Genomic DNA, 14,455 nt, shown 5'->3' with positions numbered 1-14,455 from the left:
GCCTGAGAAATCAGGAGGGGGGGTGTCAGACCCATGCTGGACCTGTCCCATGGGAAGGTTCAGCATTTTTTGGATCGTCTCCTACCTGTTGAACAGTCAGGTGGGGGTCTGGTTCTCCTCCATAGACCTGTAGGATGCGTGTTCGCATCCCCGATCTTCCATCCTAGGGCTTATCTACGCTTCCTTTGCAGGGTTAGCGTATGAGTACCAGGGGCTGCCATTCGGCTTTTCTCTGGCTCCCCGCATCTTCACCAAGTGCGTGGAGGCCGCACTGGGGCCTCTGCGTCGTCAGGGGTTACGAAGTGTATTCTGCCCTGTCGACGTTCTGGTCCTTGGCGGTCAAGGTGGATCGTCAGGTCTCATACCAGGCAGGTTTCCTACCAGCCTGGGGTTGCTGTAGACTGGAAGTAGAGTACTCCTCTTCCCAGTCAACGGGTGGAGTGCTATGGGCATCCCTCTCAGAGCGTGTTGCGACACGCTCGGGAGGTTCCGTCCTAGGACGGTTACGGCGCTGTCCGTGATACGCCTGCTCGGTATGAGGGCATCTGCTCATTCCGTGGTCCCTCTTGGCCTCCTCTTCACCCCAGGAGGAGGTTACGGAGATGGTTCTTTTCCAGTATGTAAATAGACCCAGTGAGAGGCAAGTGGAAGCGGCTAAGGTTCCCGTGTCAGTACTGGGGGACCTCGCCCCTGGGGAGGGCCTGGGGTCCTCACCAGGGGAGTCCCCATGGGCAGTAGGCTGTCACACGTCACGTTTTTCACCGATGCCTCCCTCGTTGGAGACGCGTCGGGCCAACGCAGTAGGGGGCTGCAAGCCATGCTGCCCGGTCTGCGCTACGTTCAATGTGTTGGTATTGAAAGCGGTCCTTCTGGTCCTCAAACGGTGTTTGATCAGGACGGACAATACGACGTCAGCGTCGTATATCGACAGACAGGGAGGAGTACGCTCCCCCCGTCTGCACCGGGCGGCGGGCGGCTGGCTATGGGCGTTCTCCATCTGCGCGGCCTGAGGGCTCTCCACATCCCCGGCAGGGTGAATGTGGGTACAGGTGTAATGTCGTGGGGCGGTCCTCACCCTCACGGGTGGGGATTACGTCCGGACATAGTCAGGCAGGTCTGGGACCGATGCCGTGCCGCCTGGGATTCTTTCCCCATACATCTGTTAGGTCAGTTGTTGGGGCGGGTACGTTGAGGAGCGCAGGTCCTTGATCCTGATTGCGCCGGACCGGGGCACAGCTGTGTGGTTCCCGGTCCTGATCCAGCTCTTGGTATCCCGTCATGGCCTGTTCCTTGGTCATCGCGGGCCCTCTCTCAAGCGCACGGGTGTCTGTGTTAGTTCCCTGTGCTGGGCCAGCTGCTGATGGTTTGGCTGGTGTGAGGGTGAGTCTGGAGAGGATGGATCCTTCTGTGGTTGGTATGTATATAACCTAGTTATATGAGTACTGGCTGAGCGTCCTGCTCTTAGCTTGCCCTGAGGTCCCTTGGGGAAACTTTTCTTGGGAAACGTTTTTTTCCGAGAAAGAGCGAGTGGTGACCACGCCTAGTGCTATATAGTACGTAGCACTAGGGCGGGGCCTGGCAGGTGCTGGGTGTATTATTTTTTATTCGTTGATGGAGTACACTAGGTACTGGAGATGAGGTATATCTCGATGGCGAAGAGCAGGACGCTCAGCCAGTACTCATATAACTAGGTTATATACATAACCTATCGTTAATGATATACGCTGTCCCAAAAGGTTTTGGATGGAACTGTCTGTTTTAAACATTGGGTATTGAATTCAGGTAACAATTATTTTTATAACTAGATTTATAATGTTTTGGAATGAAACCATAATTTCCCGTAGTTATATAAATGGCTAATTGACCTATCTCAAACCCTACCCTCTTTTCCTGAGGGAAGTAACAGTTGTGATTTGAGGATCGAGAAAAGAAGGCGGGGCTTGAGATAGGTCAATTGTCTAGATCAGCGGTTCTCAAACTATGGGTCGCGACCCAAAGAGGGGTCGTGGGTAGGTGACAGTACATTGACAAGTAAAAAAAAAAAAAAAACTTGAACTTGAGGACTGCATAGTTTTTCACAAAAAAAATCACTTTTAGTGCTAAAGTAATAGAGTTACATAGGTCTGAACTTGAGTTGTAAAAAAAACTTGTTACTCAAGTTTTGCTGTAGTATAATAATAATAATAATGCAGGACCTGCTCAGAGGTATTTAATTGGCATGCAATTATCCTCAACACACACACACCGGAACACACACGCATGCATCGTCTCTGTAGGATCGCCGATGCGATTCGTCTCTGCGATTAACCACACTCACTGGTTACAACGATCCACAATAATTTTCGAGATCGGATCTAGATTGACGGAACTACTGCAGCCTGAGTCGGGAGTGGTATTTTGCGCAATACCGTATACTTTGCATAAGCCTCAAATACCGCATGTAACTTGAGAACCGCTGAACGGATTCGACAGGCAACAAATAAGCCTTCAATTCGATATTTATATTGTATTACAAAATATGCACACCGAGCCACTAGGGGTCGCCAAAGTGCCGGTTGCAAAAAATCCGAAAAACATCCCTTATGAGGGACGTTGCAGCTGACACACTGTTTTTCCATCTTTACTCCCTGGCGCCAGCGTTATTGACCATTTTCACAATGTTTGCGGACCCATCGTATATTCTATATTATAGCTATGGAGACAATAGTATGGCTCATTTGACAGGCACTATTTATACTCCAACAGGGACAAAACAGTTTATTTCTACATATCTTCGTTTGTGCGCTATATCACGCAAAAAATCGCGTTCACAATAATCCAGGCTGGTTTTCTAGATTGTGAGATATAGCGTGTTTTGTGCACATATGCGCAAATCTCGCGGCTGCTCGCCTGAAACCTATATTATTGCCAGGTCAAGGGTAAACACGACCATATGTTTCTTCATAAAGCCATACATATAACGTTAGGTGGCCCTCATCCGTTGTCTTCTTCTTCATCATCTCCAATAGTTTGCTCGCCATTGCATTGCAGACTACTATTGTGTGCTCGGGCCAGACTATACCACGGAGCCAAATTTCCGCATCGGCCGGTTTGACTATAGTATTTTTATGATTGACCAGAAGTGCTGAGTCCAACATAGTCTGGTGAAAACACACCTTATCATCCATAATCATCATCCATATCATCCGTTTTGTCTTCTTCTTCATAATATCCAATAGTTCGCTCTAGGCGTTAGTTGGCTGTAGTTGGCTCACTGCTGCTCGCTCCCTAGTGCTTTGGGTGCTGTGGGGCGGCTAAACTCGCCACTGCAGTTCAAAAGGTAGGCGATACTGCCACCTGTCGGGATTCGATCGTCATTGCAATTATAACGTAGCCAGAGGTCCCAGGCACACTCACAAAGGCCCATGCGAGTGTTTAGAATAATAATTATTTAAAAAAAGGAAAAGGGAACGAAAAACGAGATATCTCGTTATTGGCGCTCAAGTGTTGGCTGTCAGAAACGAGATATCTCATTTTTGGCACTCAATGAGTTAAGAGGATAAGGAGTTTATTACATGAGCTAGGGGGCATCATAGAAAAATGCAGATTTACCCTGTTCTGATCAAACTCAGGGACCTTAAGGACCAGCCAGTCACGGGTTCCATAGGTTCCAAAAGTCCATTCCAATAATATAAGGTATAAGGAGGTAACCAATAAGGGCCTTAAAAATGAAAAAATACCAGTGTTTATTGCGCCTCTCCATCAGAGAGGGACAACAACCTCATTATAAATGGCACAGTGATGGGTGTCATATCTATCATTAGTGATGAATCTGAGGGCAGAGTGATTGATAGAGTGTGCTTTGTCAAATATCAACAGTTGACATGAAATTAAATTAAACCATTTAGAAGATTTTATGTTGTCAAGTTCAAACCGGCTATACTCTATATACCACCCTACAGAACCCCCCACCCACCCTCCCCCAAATCTCATACTGTACGACTCTGACCTCTGTTGCCTATACTACACTGTAATCATAGTAATCATAACTATATTACATATTTGTCTGAATATACCTGCATATAACCCCTCTATATACTTAATTATACACCTGCATATAACCCATAGCTCTGTATAGTAGCATGTACAAATGCTGTATACTGTATAATTACCATATATATATTTATTCTCTCCATATGTCTATCCACACCTGAACATTCTTACTATCATGCACTCTTCCTACTATACTAGTATGTCTTTACAACTATGCACTCAACACTGCACCACCCAAGTTTCAGCACTGTTTGATGAACATTGTTACTCAGCTGAAAGACTTGTAGGCCTACCCTTCCTGTTGAGTTGTACCCTTCCTGTTGACTTGTCGTACAGAACTTGTAAGTCGTTTTGGATAAAAGTGTCAGCTAAATGACAACATGTAAATATAATGTAAGCATAGTCCTTTTGCATATATATCTATCCACACCTGTCTGTATTTACCTGCACATAGTCCTTTTACATATCTGTAGATCATACTATATCTATATCTGCACATAGCCTTTTACATATCTGTAGATACTATATCTATATCTGTACATATCCTACTCTTACTAGTTACGCTGCTGGCATGACTACTACCATACTGTCTTTAAACCTGTACCATTGTACATAATAATACTACAACTCTGTCCATACATCTGAGTACTATACTGAGTAGTACTAATTTGTAGATTTTGCACCCAGTTTAATCATCTGTACATTGTATATTGCTGTTGCACTTAACTGCTACATTTGCACTCTGGTTGGATGCCAAACTTATTTTGTATGACAATACATTTTAATCTAATCCAATCATGAATATTTAGGAGAATACCAAGCAGACTGAGGACACTCATCACAATGTTGTGTAGATTCAGAAGATCTCCCATCCCCACCTAGCAGCCCTCAGCCATGTGTATGCACTGTGTTACTGTATTACTGTATGCACCAAAAGCTCAAAATGTGTCTTTGGTCTGCGCTATCGATCTGTGTCCCGTTCCTCGACTGACTGGCAACCAATATGCCGCGTTTGAACCAAAGCGGATGAGAAATGATCACGTTAATGGGCAGACACACGCACTCACACAGAGACATGAGCGATTAGGCCACGCCCGACGTGCTTCATGCTCAGGAGGAATGATGAAAACGGAGTGAACGTCTGAGTAAGATTGACAATGCTTTGCCTAATGAGCGTGTTTGTGTGTGTGCGCACGAATGCGTGTGTGTGTAATCATTTGTTCTCTAGTTAATCTACTCAATGGTAAAATCAATTCTGCAGATGCACTCCTTTATCACGTCCTGCATGTAGGAGTTAGGCTGAGGTGACTGATAACCAACGCTGCTTTGCATTAGGCTCGCAAACCCGCCCCCCCCCCCCCCCCCCATCCAACTTCCACTGCCAAACTCATTTACTCTTGGCGCGAGCAACGCTTCATAATTTGCGTTGGTTAAACAATTTTGAAAAATAATAATAAAAAAAACCCTTCTTAGCTTTTATTTTTTTTGAAAGTGAAGTAAGTGATGCATTATATGCTAATCAGGAATAACAGCGTGGGAATGATGATGTGGATGTTCACCCTGTTGGCATAGCAAGCAGATGCAGATGAGGGCTGAGCCGTCTGTTCCCTGGGCAGACCTTTGATGATGAATGCCAAGCGCTTCGCCGCTGATGGAAATGTCTGCTTCCTGCTCAGCGGACCGGCAAGGAAGCAGTCAATGGAATATTAAAATCATTATATCTGAGAGTGCATAAAAGCGATGTGACGGAGACTAGCGGGCGGCGCTGTGATAAATCTGAGAGACGGTTCAAAAGGAACTGTTTTCCAATCTGGAACTTCGGGGCTTCTCTCCCGAAGCAACCGCGGTCAGACGTTGTCAGTTTTCCCCCCGTCCTTCTATATTCCGGTCGACAGGTGTGCGTTACGGCAACGGACGGTTCGGTTGTGAAACATAATGGAAACTGAAACATAGCAATGCGCTGGTAAATCTGTGTCACAGTAAAAACGCGCCGCTTTTATGTCACTGTGAGGACAGCGGCTTAAACGAGCGTAAAATAGCGCTGTGACATCAAAAGTCTTCTTCCCCTCCTTGTTGTTCTTCTTATTCCCAAAGTGCCGTTGCTAATGAGCATGGCTCTGTGTAGAAGAAGAAGAAGAAGAGGCAAAAGAAAAAGAGGCAGAAGAAGAAGCAGAAGAAGAAGAAACGATAGCATTGCTACGTGGCACAGTGGCAGCGACTCTGAATCCTGACAGTTGACAGAGAAAGGGAGATAAATGGAACAGTACAGAAGTGTGGTACGCTGAATAATTTAGCACGAGGGGCCAGGCGAAGGTCTGTCTGCCGGCTCGTTTAGGAAGATTAACAGAGCCGACAAATCACTCTGGTGTCAATCTTTTTACACTTCTCTCTGAACTAAAAAACTATGAATAATTCGCCCTTCATATCTCCAACTGAAGCTATTCTTTATACACGGCTCCCTCTCCGCTCGCCTCTCTGGTGGCGTTTTCTAAAAATAAAAAAATTATTTAAAAAAGGGTGGGAGATGCATTTGTTATCCGTGGGACTGAGGGCCCCTTGTGTTGCATCTCTCCGCCGCCCCTTATCTTGCTTGTTCAAATTCTGCCGCGGCAGCGACTTTGCAATGCTCTTCCGTAGAGAAATATAATTTGCACGAAACCCATACACGGTGGCCCACGTAATGAGAAAAACATGGGACGACGGGTGTGACCTGTATGTTTGGAGATGAACGGTGAGCCGTCGTCGTCGTCGTCGCTCCGCAGCTGCGGGAGAATGGGAGGGTACTGTACGTACGCGTGTGTCAGATTACACCGAGGTAAATGTGGATAATATGCACCGCTGACTCTTTTCCTGGGCCTCGGTGCAGGGAACGCTATGAACGAGAGAGAGAAAGAGAGGGGGAGAGAGAGAGAGAGAGAGAGAGAGAGAGAGAGAGAGAGAGAGAGAGAGAGAGAGAGAGAGAGAGAGAGAGAGAGAGAGAGAGAGAGAGAGGGGGGGGAAGAGAGAGGGGGAGAGAGAGAGAGAGAGAGGGGGAGAGAGAGAGAAGGGGGGGAGACAGAGAGAGAGAGACAGAGAGAGTCCCATGCACACAGATTCGGTCGGTCTGTCTGTCCATAACCGCGATAACTGGTGCATTTCTGATCTGATTCGGCTCACTATTCGTTCATTCTTTCTCAAATTGGTCAGCGATTGATAGCACTGCAGATTAAAGGTGCGATACAAGTTACAGCCCTTGACATAATTCTAGGCTCTAAGGACCAAGATTGTGAACAACAAGATTTTCGACCGCCGGACGTTGATGCCGGGTCTACTCGGAGCGGACCACACCACGCGACGCCGACACCATAACGAGTCCGTCTGCTTAGTATCCTACTGAATATTCACCACCGGAGGGCGGGTTTAGAGGTCGACATGTGCCGTAGTAATTTCGCATTACCATAACTTAACAATACCAACCCGTGGAAGCGTCTCAATCCCCAAGGCCCCCTGTCTTTGAACCGGCACCCGGCGACCCGTCCTCCAACCGCTCAGACTCAATGAAAGCAACGTTTAAACACAGACATCAATCTCTCTCGGGCGGCAGCCTCGTTTCCACCGCCACGGTATCATCCAAGGCCAGAATGCTCTCTCAAGTTTCTCTCAAGAACTCAGTTTCTGCCCACACCGCCCACCTTCCTCTCCTCTCCTCTCCCCCTCTCCACCTACACTTTTACCTGCTGCTTTGATGCCCCTGTGTGCTCAGAGAAGCCGGCTAATTGTGGAGTGGGCACCACTTGAGGGAGAGAGGGATAAACAACCAGGCCCGGTGAAGTCCACCTCCTCCCCGCCTCTCGCGCAAGAGGCTGCCACGTTGAGAACGATTCGCCTCGAAGCCTCGTTCTTATCCCGGATCATCAACAGCGGTGTCACGCCCCGTGCAGCTTTGCTGTTTAGCTCAAAGCTCAAATGGCCCATTATTTGAAAAATTATGTAAATTCCGGAAAACATTCACATGTGCAATCGGCAAATGAACACCTTTGGCTGGGATCGGAACGGCTCATGAATCTAATGTGTTGTTTTGCATAAGGCTGCGAGGAGAGGCAATGAGGGACCCCCAACGAATGTCAAACACTTAGAGCAGTCAGATAGTAAAAATAACAACTTTGAAGGCTCATTCCTATTGAGGTGGCAGTGAGCAACTGTTGTACAAACACCACGCTGGGATCAAAATGCTGTTTGCATTGCTAACGCAATTGTCGGTTTGCGATTCCTGTTATTGCATTTCCTTTTCAAAACACTGCGGGTAACTTGATTAAGGGGTAATTCAAGCTCTCATTTAAGAGCCTAATTGAAACGGCGTAATTAACCGACCAGGGTGATCTCTCTAAGCACACGGCGCTGAGGAAATGTTGCGTCTGATTGGAGGAGACGTCTGGACGGTGAAAACAGCCTCTTCTCACTGCTCGACATATGCACCAAATTGGCTGGAAATTAAAACTAATGAGCAATTACCCCACCCGTGAACTTCTATTAATGTCTGTTTTCCCAAAGCACTCCAACTGAATCCTAATTTTTCCCTGTCTAATCAATCCAAATAAGTATGACACTTGCTTTTAGTATTTACATTTCTCTTTGTCGTCCGTCTTTAAAGAACTTTGGGGGGGGGGGGTAGAGTGGTTCTGTTTCATTCTAATCAGACAACAGCACCTCTTAAAACCACTGCAGTAATAAGACAACAACACATCTTAAAACCACAGCAGTAGTAAGACAACAACACATCTTAAAACCACAGCAGTAGTAAGACAACAACACCTCTTAAAACCTCAAATATCTCTGATAAACTGGATCTTTAGAAATTCATTCTAATCAGAAGATCCTATAATCCGGCTGAAGAACTGAGTATGTGCAAATAACATACTGTACACAGATGGACGTGTATTTTCATGAACAAATCGGACAACTATTATTAGTTCAACTTGTTTGTACGCTCATGATCGGCATGCGGTTTCTCCTTTAGCGCATATGGGTACGACCCCGCAATATTAAAACCCTGCAAAACTCCCAACACCTCAGAAAGAACCAAGCTGCACTTTATCTGAACCAGCATTTCTCCCCCCGTTCTGCGCTGAACGCTATCCTTGAACCGCTCGACGTACGCTAAAGAGTCTTAAATATGGGGCGAACATCAGAGGAGCGACTTGACTGAATGGGGCCCCTGTGAGACTGCAGAGGGAAATCTAACAAAAACAATTAATTATTCACCTTCCCTCTCAGGCCTTCAGACGCCACGCAGGCGGAGGTGCGAGGCGATTCGCGGCGTGGCACATTGATGCTGACATGCTGTTATCGCAGAGCGCTGTATGTATGCAGAGCCGTTCTCAAATTGGAACAAAAAGGGTTGTTTTGAATGATATCATCTTGTTGGGTGGCGTGCTGTGATAATTCTGTTTTTCTTTTAAAGAAATGGGCATAGTGGTTGCATAACACATGAGTTACTGTATGAATGAGGAATAAATAGGGTAGCAACATCCCACACATTCAAGCCCCTTTTAAACAGAGATCCCGCAATATTACTGAAGAGAAGACCCCTTGTTGTGTCTGCTTTGCTTTTTTAAAGGGCACATGCATTATAAATGGCTTTTTTCAGTATTTAGCATTGTTTTATAGTAATAGGGGTTAGTATCAATGGGTCTGTGTCTCTAATTACCATATTGTTTTATAGTAATAGGGGTTAGTATCAATGGGTCTGTGTCTCTAATTACCATATTGACTCATCAGTCTAGTCTTGAGTTCACGAGATCTTCCCTCACTCAACTAAGCTGTTCTGATTTGACAGTTTTGCTGATGTGAATATAGCACTGATTTGCATAACTAACGCCCCCTCTATGGTTGACAGCAGAGCGAGTGGAAATATCTTCACTTCCTCAAACAGAGCGAGGCAGAGAGAGAACGAGCGAGCGAGAGAGAGGGAGAGAGAGAGATAGAGGGAGAGAGAGGAGCTTCTGTCTGGGAAACAAACACACGCATATTACACACAACCTGACGCGCTGGGCTTCTCTCTGGTAGAGAGAGGGACTGCGGTGCCGGAGTGTGTACACACACACATTTACACACACAACCTGGACTGCGCGGGGGAAGCAGTGGAGAGATAACTTTATGCTCTGTGTCCCTCTCTCTCTCCCTCCCTCCCTCCCTCCCCCCCCCCCCTCTCTCTCTCTCTCTCTCTCTCTCGCTATCTCTCTCTCTCTGTCTGCCAGTCGCAGACTGTGTGTGACTCTCACTCAAGCGCTTATGGGCGGAGCCCATCCAATAACAGCCTGAAATCCTGAGGCTGGAAAATGAGGCTTTTGAGTACTTCATTAGAAATATAAATGATAGATAGAATGACAGATATGTTCAATAGACTCACAGGAATTGTGTAAAGGTGCCCAAATAGTGCTAGGAATAGCAATGCATGTCCCATTTAACACTGAACCAAACAAAGCCAGCAAAATGCAAAAGCTGTGCAAAAGGTTTTGATACAGTGTAGAGCGGCTAGCATTTATTTTGTCAACGTTGATAGCGACATGCTTGCAGTGCTGTAACGTCTTCAATAAGCCCTGCTGTAACGTCTTCACAATAAGCCCTGCTGTAATGTCTTCAATAAGCCCTGCTGTAACGTCTTTAATAAGCCCTGCTGTAACGTCTTCAATAAGCCCTGCTGTAACGTCTTCAATAAGCCCTGCTGTAACGTCTTCAATAAGCCCCTCTAACCAATGTCTCCATTCCTCCAGTGCCAACTTGATCGCCAACCACTCCCGATTACCCACGTCAGTTACGCTCGGCCGAAGACAGCCGGTGTGAAAAAAGGCGCAAGAATACACCTTACCGTCCTTTAAACATCTCTGAGAGATCACCCCTCCGACCGCGATGTCAGAGGCATCCACGTCCACAATGAAAGGAGTCTCTGCATAGTGGCGTTTCAGTAGAGGTGCAGAGGTAAATCGACGTTTGAGGTTGCAGAAGGCCGACTCCGCCCTAGGCTACCATTCAAAGCCAGGGAGAGAGGACTTAGTGAGAGCTGTTAAAGGATTGGCTAAGGCGCTAAAATTGCGAATAAAATGCCTGTAAAAATTTGCAAAGCCCAAAAAACATTGTAACGACGAAGGCCGTGGCCAATCCAAGACTGCACTCACCTTGGCTGGATCCATGCAAAGATCCTTCATCAACACAAAGCCCAGGAAGGAAATGGTGTCAGTGTGAAACACACACGCCTCTGCCTTAACAAATAGCTGATGCTTAAGGAGACGTTGAAGCACCTCACGAACGTGCAGTTGGTGTTGCACCATATTGCGAGAAAAAATTAGGATGTCATCTAAGTACACAAAAACTGACACCCCAATTAAATCCAGCAGCACGTCGTTAACCAGGGCTTGGAAAACTGCCGGAGCATTAGCTAAACCAAAAGGCATGACTAAATACTCATAATGCCCGTTAGACGTGTTAAATGCAGTTTTCCACTCGTCCCCCTCCCTAATCCTGACCAGATTGTATGCATTACGTAAATCAAGTTTAGAGAAGACCTGTGCCCCCTGTAAGCACTCAAAGGCGGTATCCATGAGAGGCAAAGGGTATCGGTTCTTGATGGAAACGTCGTTCAATCCCCTATAATCTATGCACGGCCGCTGACTCCCATCCTTCTTAGCAACAAAAAAGAAGCCAGCGCCTGCAGGGGATGTGGACGGTCGAATATGCCCCGCGGACAGTGCCTCTCGAATATAAGTGTTCATGGACACTGTCTCAGGGCGAGAGAGAGAAAACATCCGCCCACGGGGCGTGGAGGTGCCAGGTAGAAGATTAATGGGGTAGTCGTAAGGTCTATGAGGCGGTAGTTTTACTAAAAACGTCCGCCAGGTCAAAATAGACAGCAGGTACTCCTGCTAAATCGGGGTTGGGAGATAAGATGGAGTCTGCAACGCTCACCGTCATCCTGGAGAGAGACAAAAGAGGGGAGGGGGGAGGGGCGGGTGAACTCCTGCCAGCATCAGCCTTGACGCCGCTTCCCATGGAGAGAAAGGTCCCTGTCCCAGGGCGCAGTTCTGGGCAAGGTGTCTCTTCTGGTCTGCCTCAGTGTCTTGGGGCTGTCTTCTCCGCCTCGCCCCAGCTGGCACCCCGTCTCTTCAGCTCTGCCTCAGTGTCTCTCCCACTGCTGTCTTTTCCCTCTCGTCGTAGATTATCAGTGTACCAGGCTGCGGTGCTTGGCCTCGCTGGGCGGAGGAGATATGGGGCGGCGTTCTGGCCCCTGCGGCTTAGCTGCCTCCTCCTCCAGCCCGTCTCTCTTCATCTCCGGCCTGTCCTCCGTCTCCTCCAGCCTGTCTCTTGGTCAAGGGTCGTCTGGTGGTCTGGGTCTCGGACGTCTAAGGGGCTGCTGACCTCCCTCTCTGCCACAGCTGAAAACATCCGCCCACGGGGCGTGGAGGTGCCAGGTAGAAGATTAATGGGGTAGTCGTAAGGTCTATGAGGCGGTAGTTTTACTAAAAACATCCGCCAGGTCAAAATAGACAGCAGGTACTCCTGCTAAATCGGGGTTGGGAGATAAGATGGAGTCTGCAACGCTCACCGTCATCCTGGAGAGAGACAAAAGAGGGGAGGGGGGAGGGGCGGGTGAACTCCTGCCAGCATCAGCCTTGACGCCGCTTCCCATGGAGAGAAAGGTCCCTGTCCCAGGGCGCAGTTCTGGGCAAGGTGTCTCTTCTGGTCTGCCTCAGTGTCTTGGGGCTGTCTTCTCCGCCTCGCCCCAGCTGGCACCCCGTCTCTTCAGCTCTGCCTCAGTGTCTCTCCCACTGCTGTCTTTTCCCTCTCGTCGTAGATTATCAGTGTACCAGGCTGCGGTGCTTGGCCTCGCTGGGCGGAGGAGATATGGGGCGGCTTAGCTGCCTCCTCCTCCAGCCTGTCTCTCTTCATCTCCGGCCTGTCCTCCGTCTCCTCCAGCCTGTCTCTTGGTCAAGGGTCGTCTGGTGGTCTGGGTCTCGGACGTCTGAGGGGCTGCTGACCTTCCTCTCTGCCACAGCTGAAGACGCGCCGCAGACAGCTGTTAGTGAATGTCTGGATCTTCTGCAACATCTCTTTTCTTCATTCTCCATGTCTCCTTTTGATGTCAGGAGTTCTCGTTCTGTCATTGAAAAAAAAACACCGGCGGTCCTTCTTGGTGTTTGGTGTCTGTCAGCTGGCCCAAAAACTATCTCAGCAGCGCCTCCATCGTATCAAAAAGCCCAAGTCCTTTGGATTGATATGTATGAGCCAAGGATGTTAGTGATGTTGTACTGACTGAATGTCATGTTAGTGTGGTCATGTCAGTGATGTCAGTTTTTATAAGTTTTTATGAATGAACGTTGTATGGTCCGTTTTGTGTTTGTTTTATGTTAGGACTACGGGTGGAAATTAGCCCTGTGCTATTCCCGGCATATTTACGTCCTTATCATGCTGTGATGTTATGCATACACATGTAAATGATGTTCATTAATTTGCATTGTCCTTAATAAACCAATCTTAATCTTAATCTTAAAGCCAGCTGAACAGAGATTCAAAAGACAAAGGTGAATTCAATCTGTGTTTTTTATTGTCTGGAACACACGGAGAAGAAGAACAGTCCGGAGCCCAGCCCTCCACGGGGCTGAGAGTCTCTCGAATGATACATGACAGCGATTTATATACTCTTGTGGCAGCTCCACATATAGTGAGGTGGTTAATAACGGATGCATTGCCATACATCTGGTCTGGTTTGGAGATGAATCTGATATTACCTCATGTATGTTCATGTCTGCCCCTCCCCACTGGCCTATGGTGTGTGTGTGTGTGTGTCTTTGTGTGTGACAGGTAACACTTCTCTGAGACCCGTCAAGCCATTGCGGGTCTAAAGAACAATAAAAGCCCTGGACCCGATGGCATCCCAGCAGAGGTTTTCAAACACGGAGGGTACCTCCTCACGCGCCGTCTGCACCTCCTGATCTGCAACATCTGGGAACATGAGACCCTCCCACAGGACTGGAAGGATGCAAACATTGTGGTCATCTACAAGCAGAAAGGGGACAGAGCAGTCTACGGAAACAGCCGTGGAATCTCTCTCCTCTCCATCGCAGGGAAAATGCTAGCGAAGATCATGCTGAACAGGCTGGTGGAAAACATCTCTGAAGCTGCGCTTCCGGAAACTCAATGTGGCTTTCGGAAGACCAGATCCACCACCGACATGGTCTTTGTCCTGAGGCAACTGCTAGAGAAGAGAGCATCGCAAGGATCTTTACATAGCCTTCATAGACCTAAGCAAAGCCTTCGACACCATCAGCCGTGAGCTGCTCTGGAAACACCTCAACAAACTTGGGGTACCACCCAAGTTTCTCTCCATCCTTCAGCAGCTGCATGACGGGATGCAAGCCAGAGTCCAGACGGGTGAACTCCAGTCAGAATC

General features: G+C 47.7%; 1 protein-coding gene across 1 annotated transcript in view; it reads left to right on the top strand.

Annotated features, from left to right (window-relative positions):
• Positions 1-12,422, top strand: part of LOC311229713 (uncharacterized protein) — a gene marked incomplete at both ends in the record, with an annotated part of 33,475 nt that extends 21,053 nt beyond the window's left edge. The window contains one exon of the mRNA XM_084315788.1: positions 12,223-12,422. Coding sequence (XP_084171914.1) covers positions 12,223-12,422 — 200 coding nt within the window. The remainder of the gene's footprint in view (positions 1-12,222) is intronic.
• Between the last annotated feature and the right edge of the window lie 2,033 nt (positions 12,423-14,455).

The sequence above is a fragment of the Notolepis coatsorum genome, assembly GCF_963971535.1.
Source record: "Notolepis coatsorum genome assembly, chromosome: 6".
In the NCBI taxonomy this organism is placed as follows: Eukaryota; Metazoa; Chordata; class Actinopteri; order Aulopiformes; family Paralepididae; genus Notolepis; species Notolepis coatsorum.
This window is presented reverse-complemented; position numbering and strand designations above follow the sequence as displayed.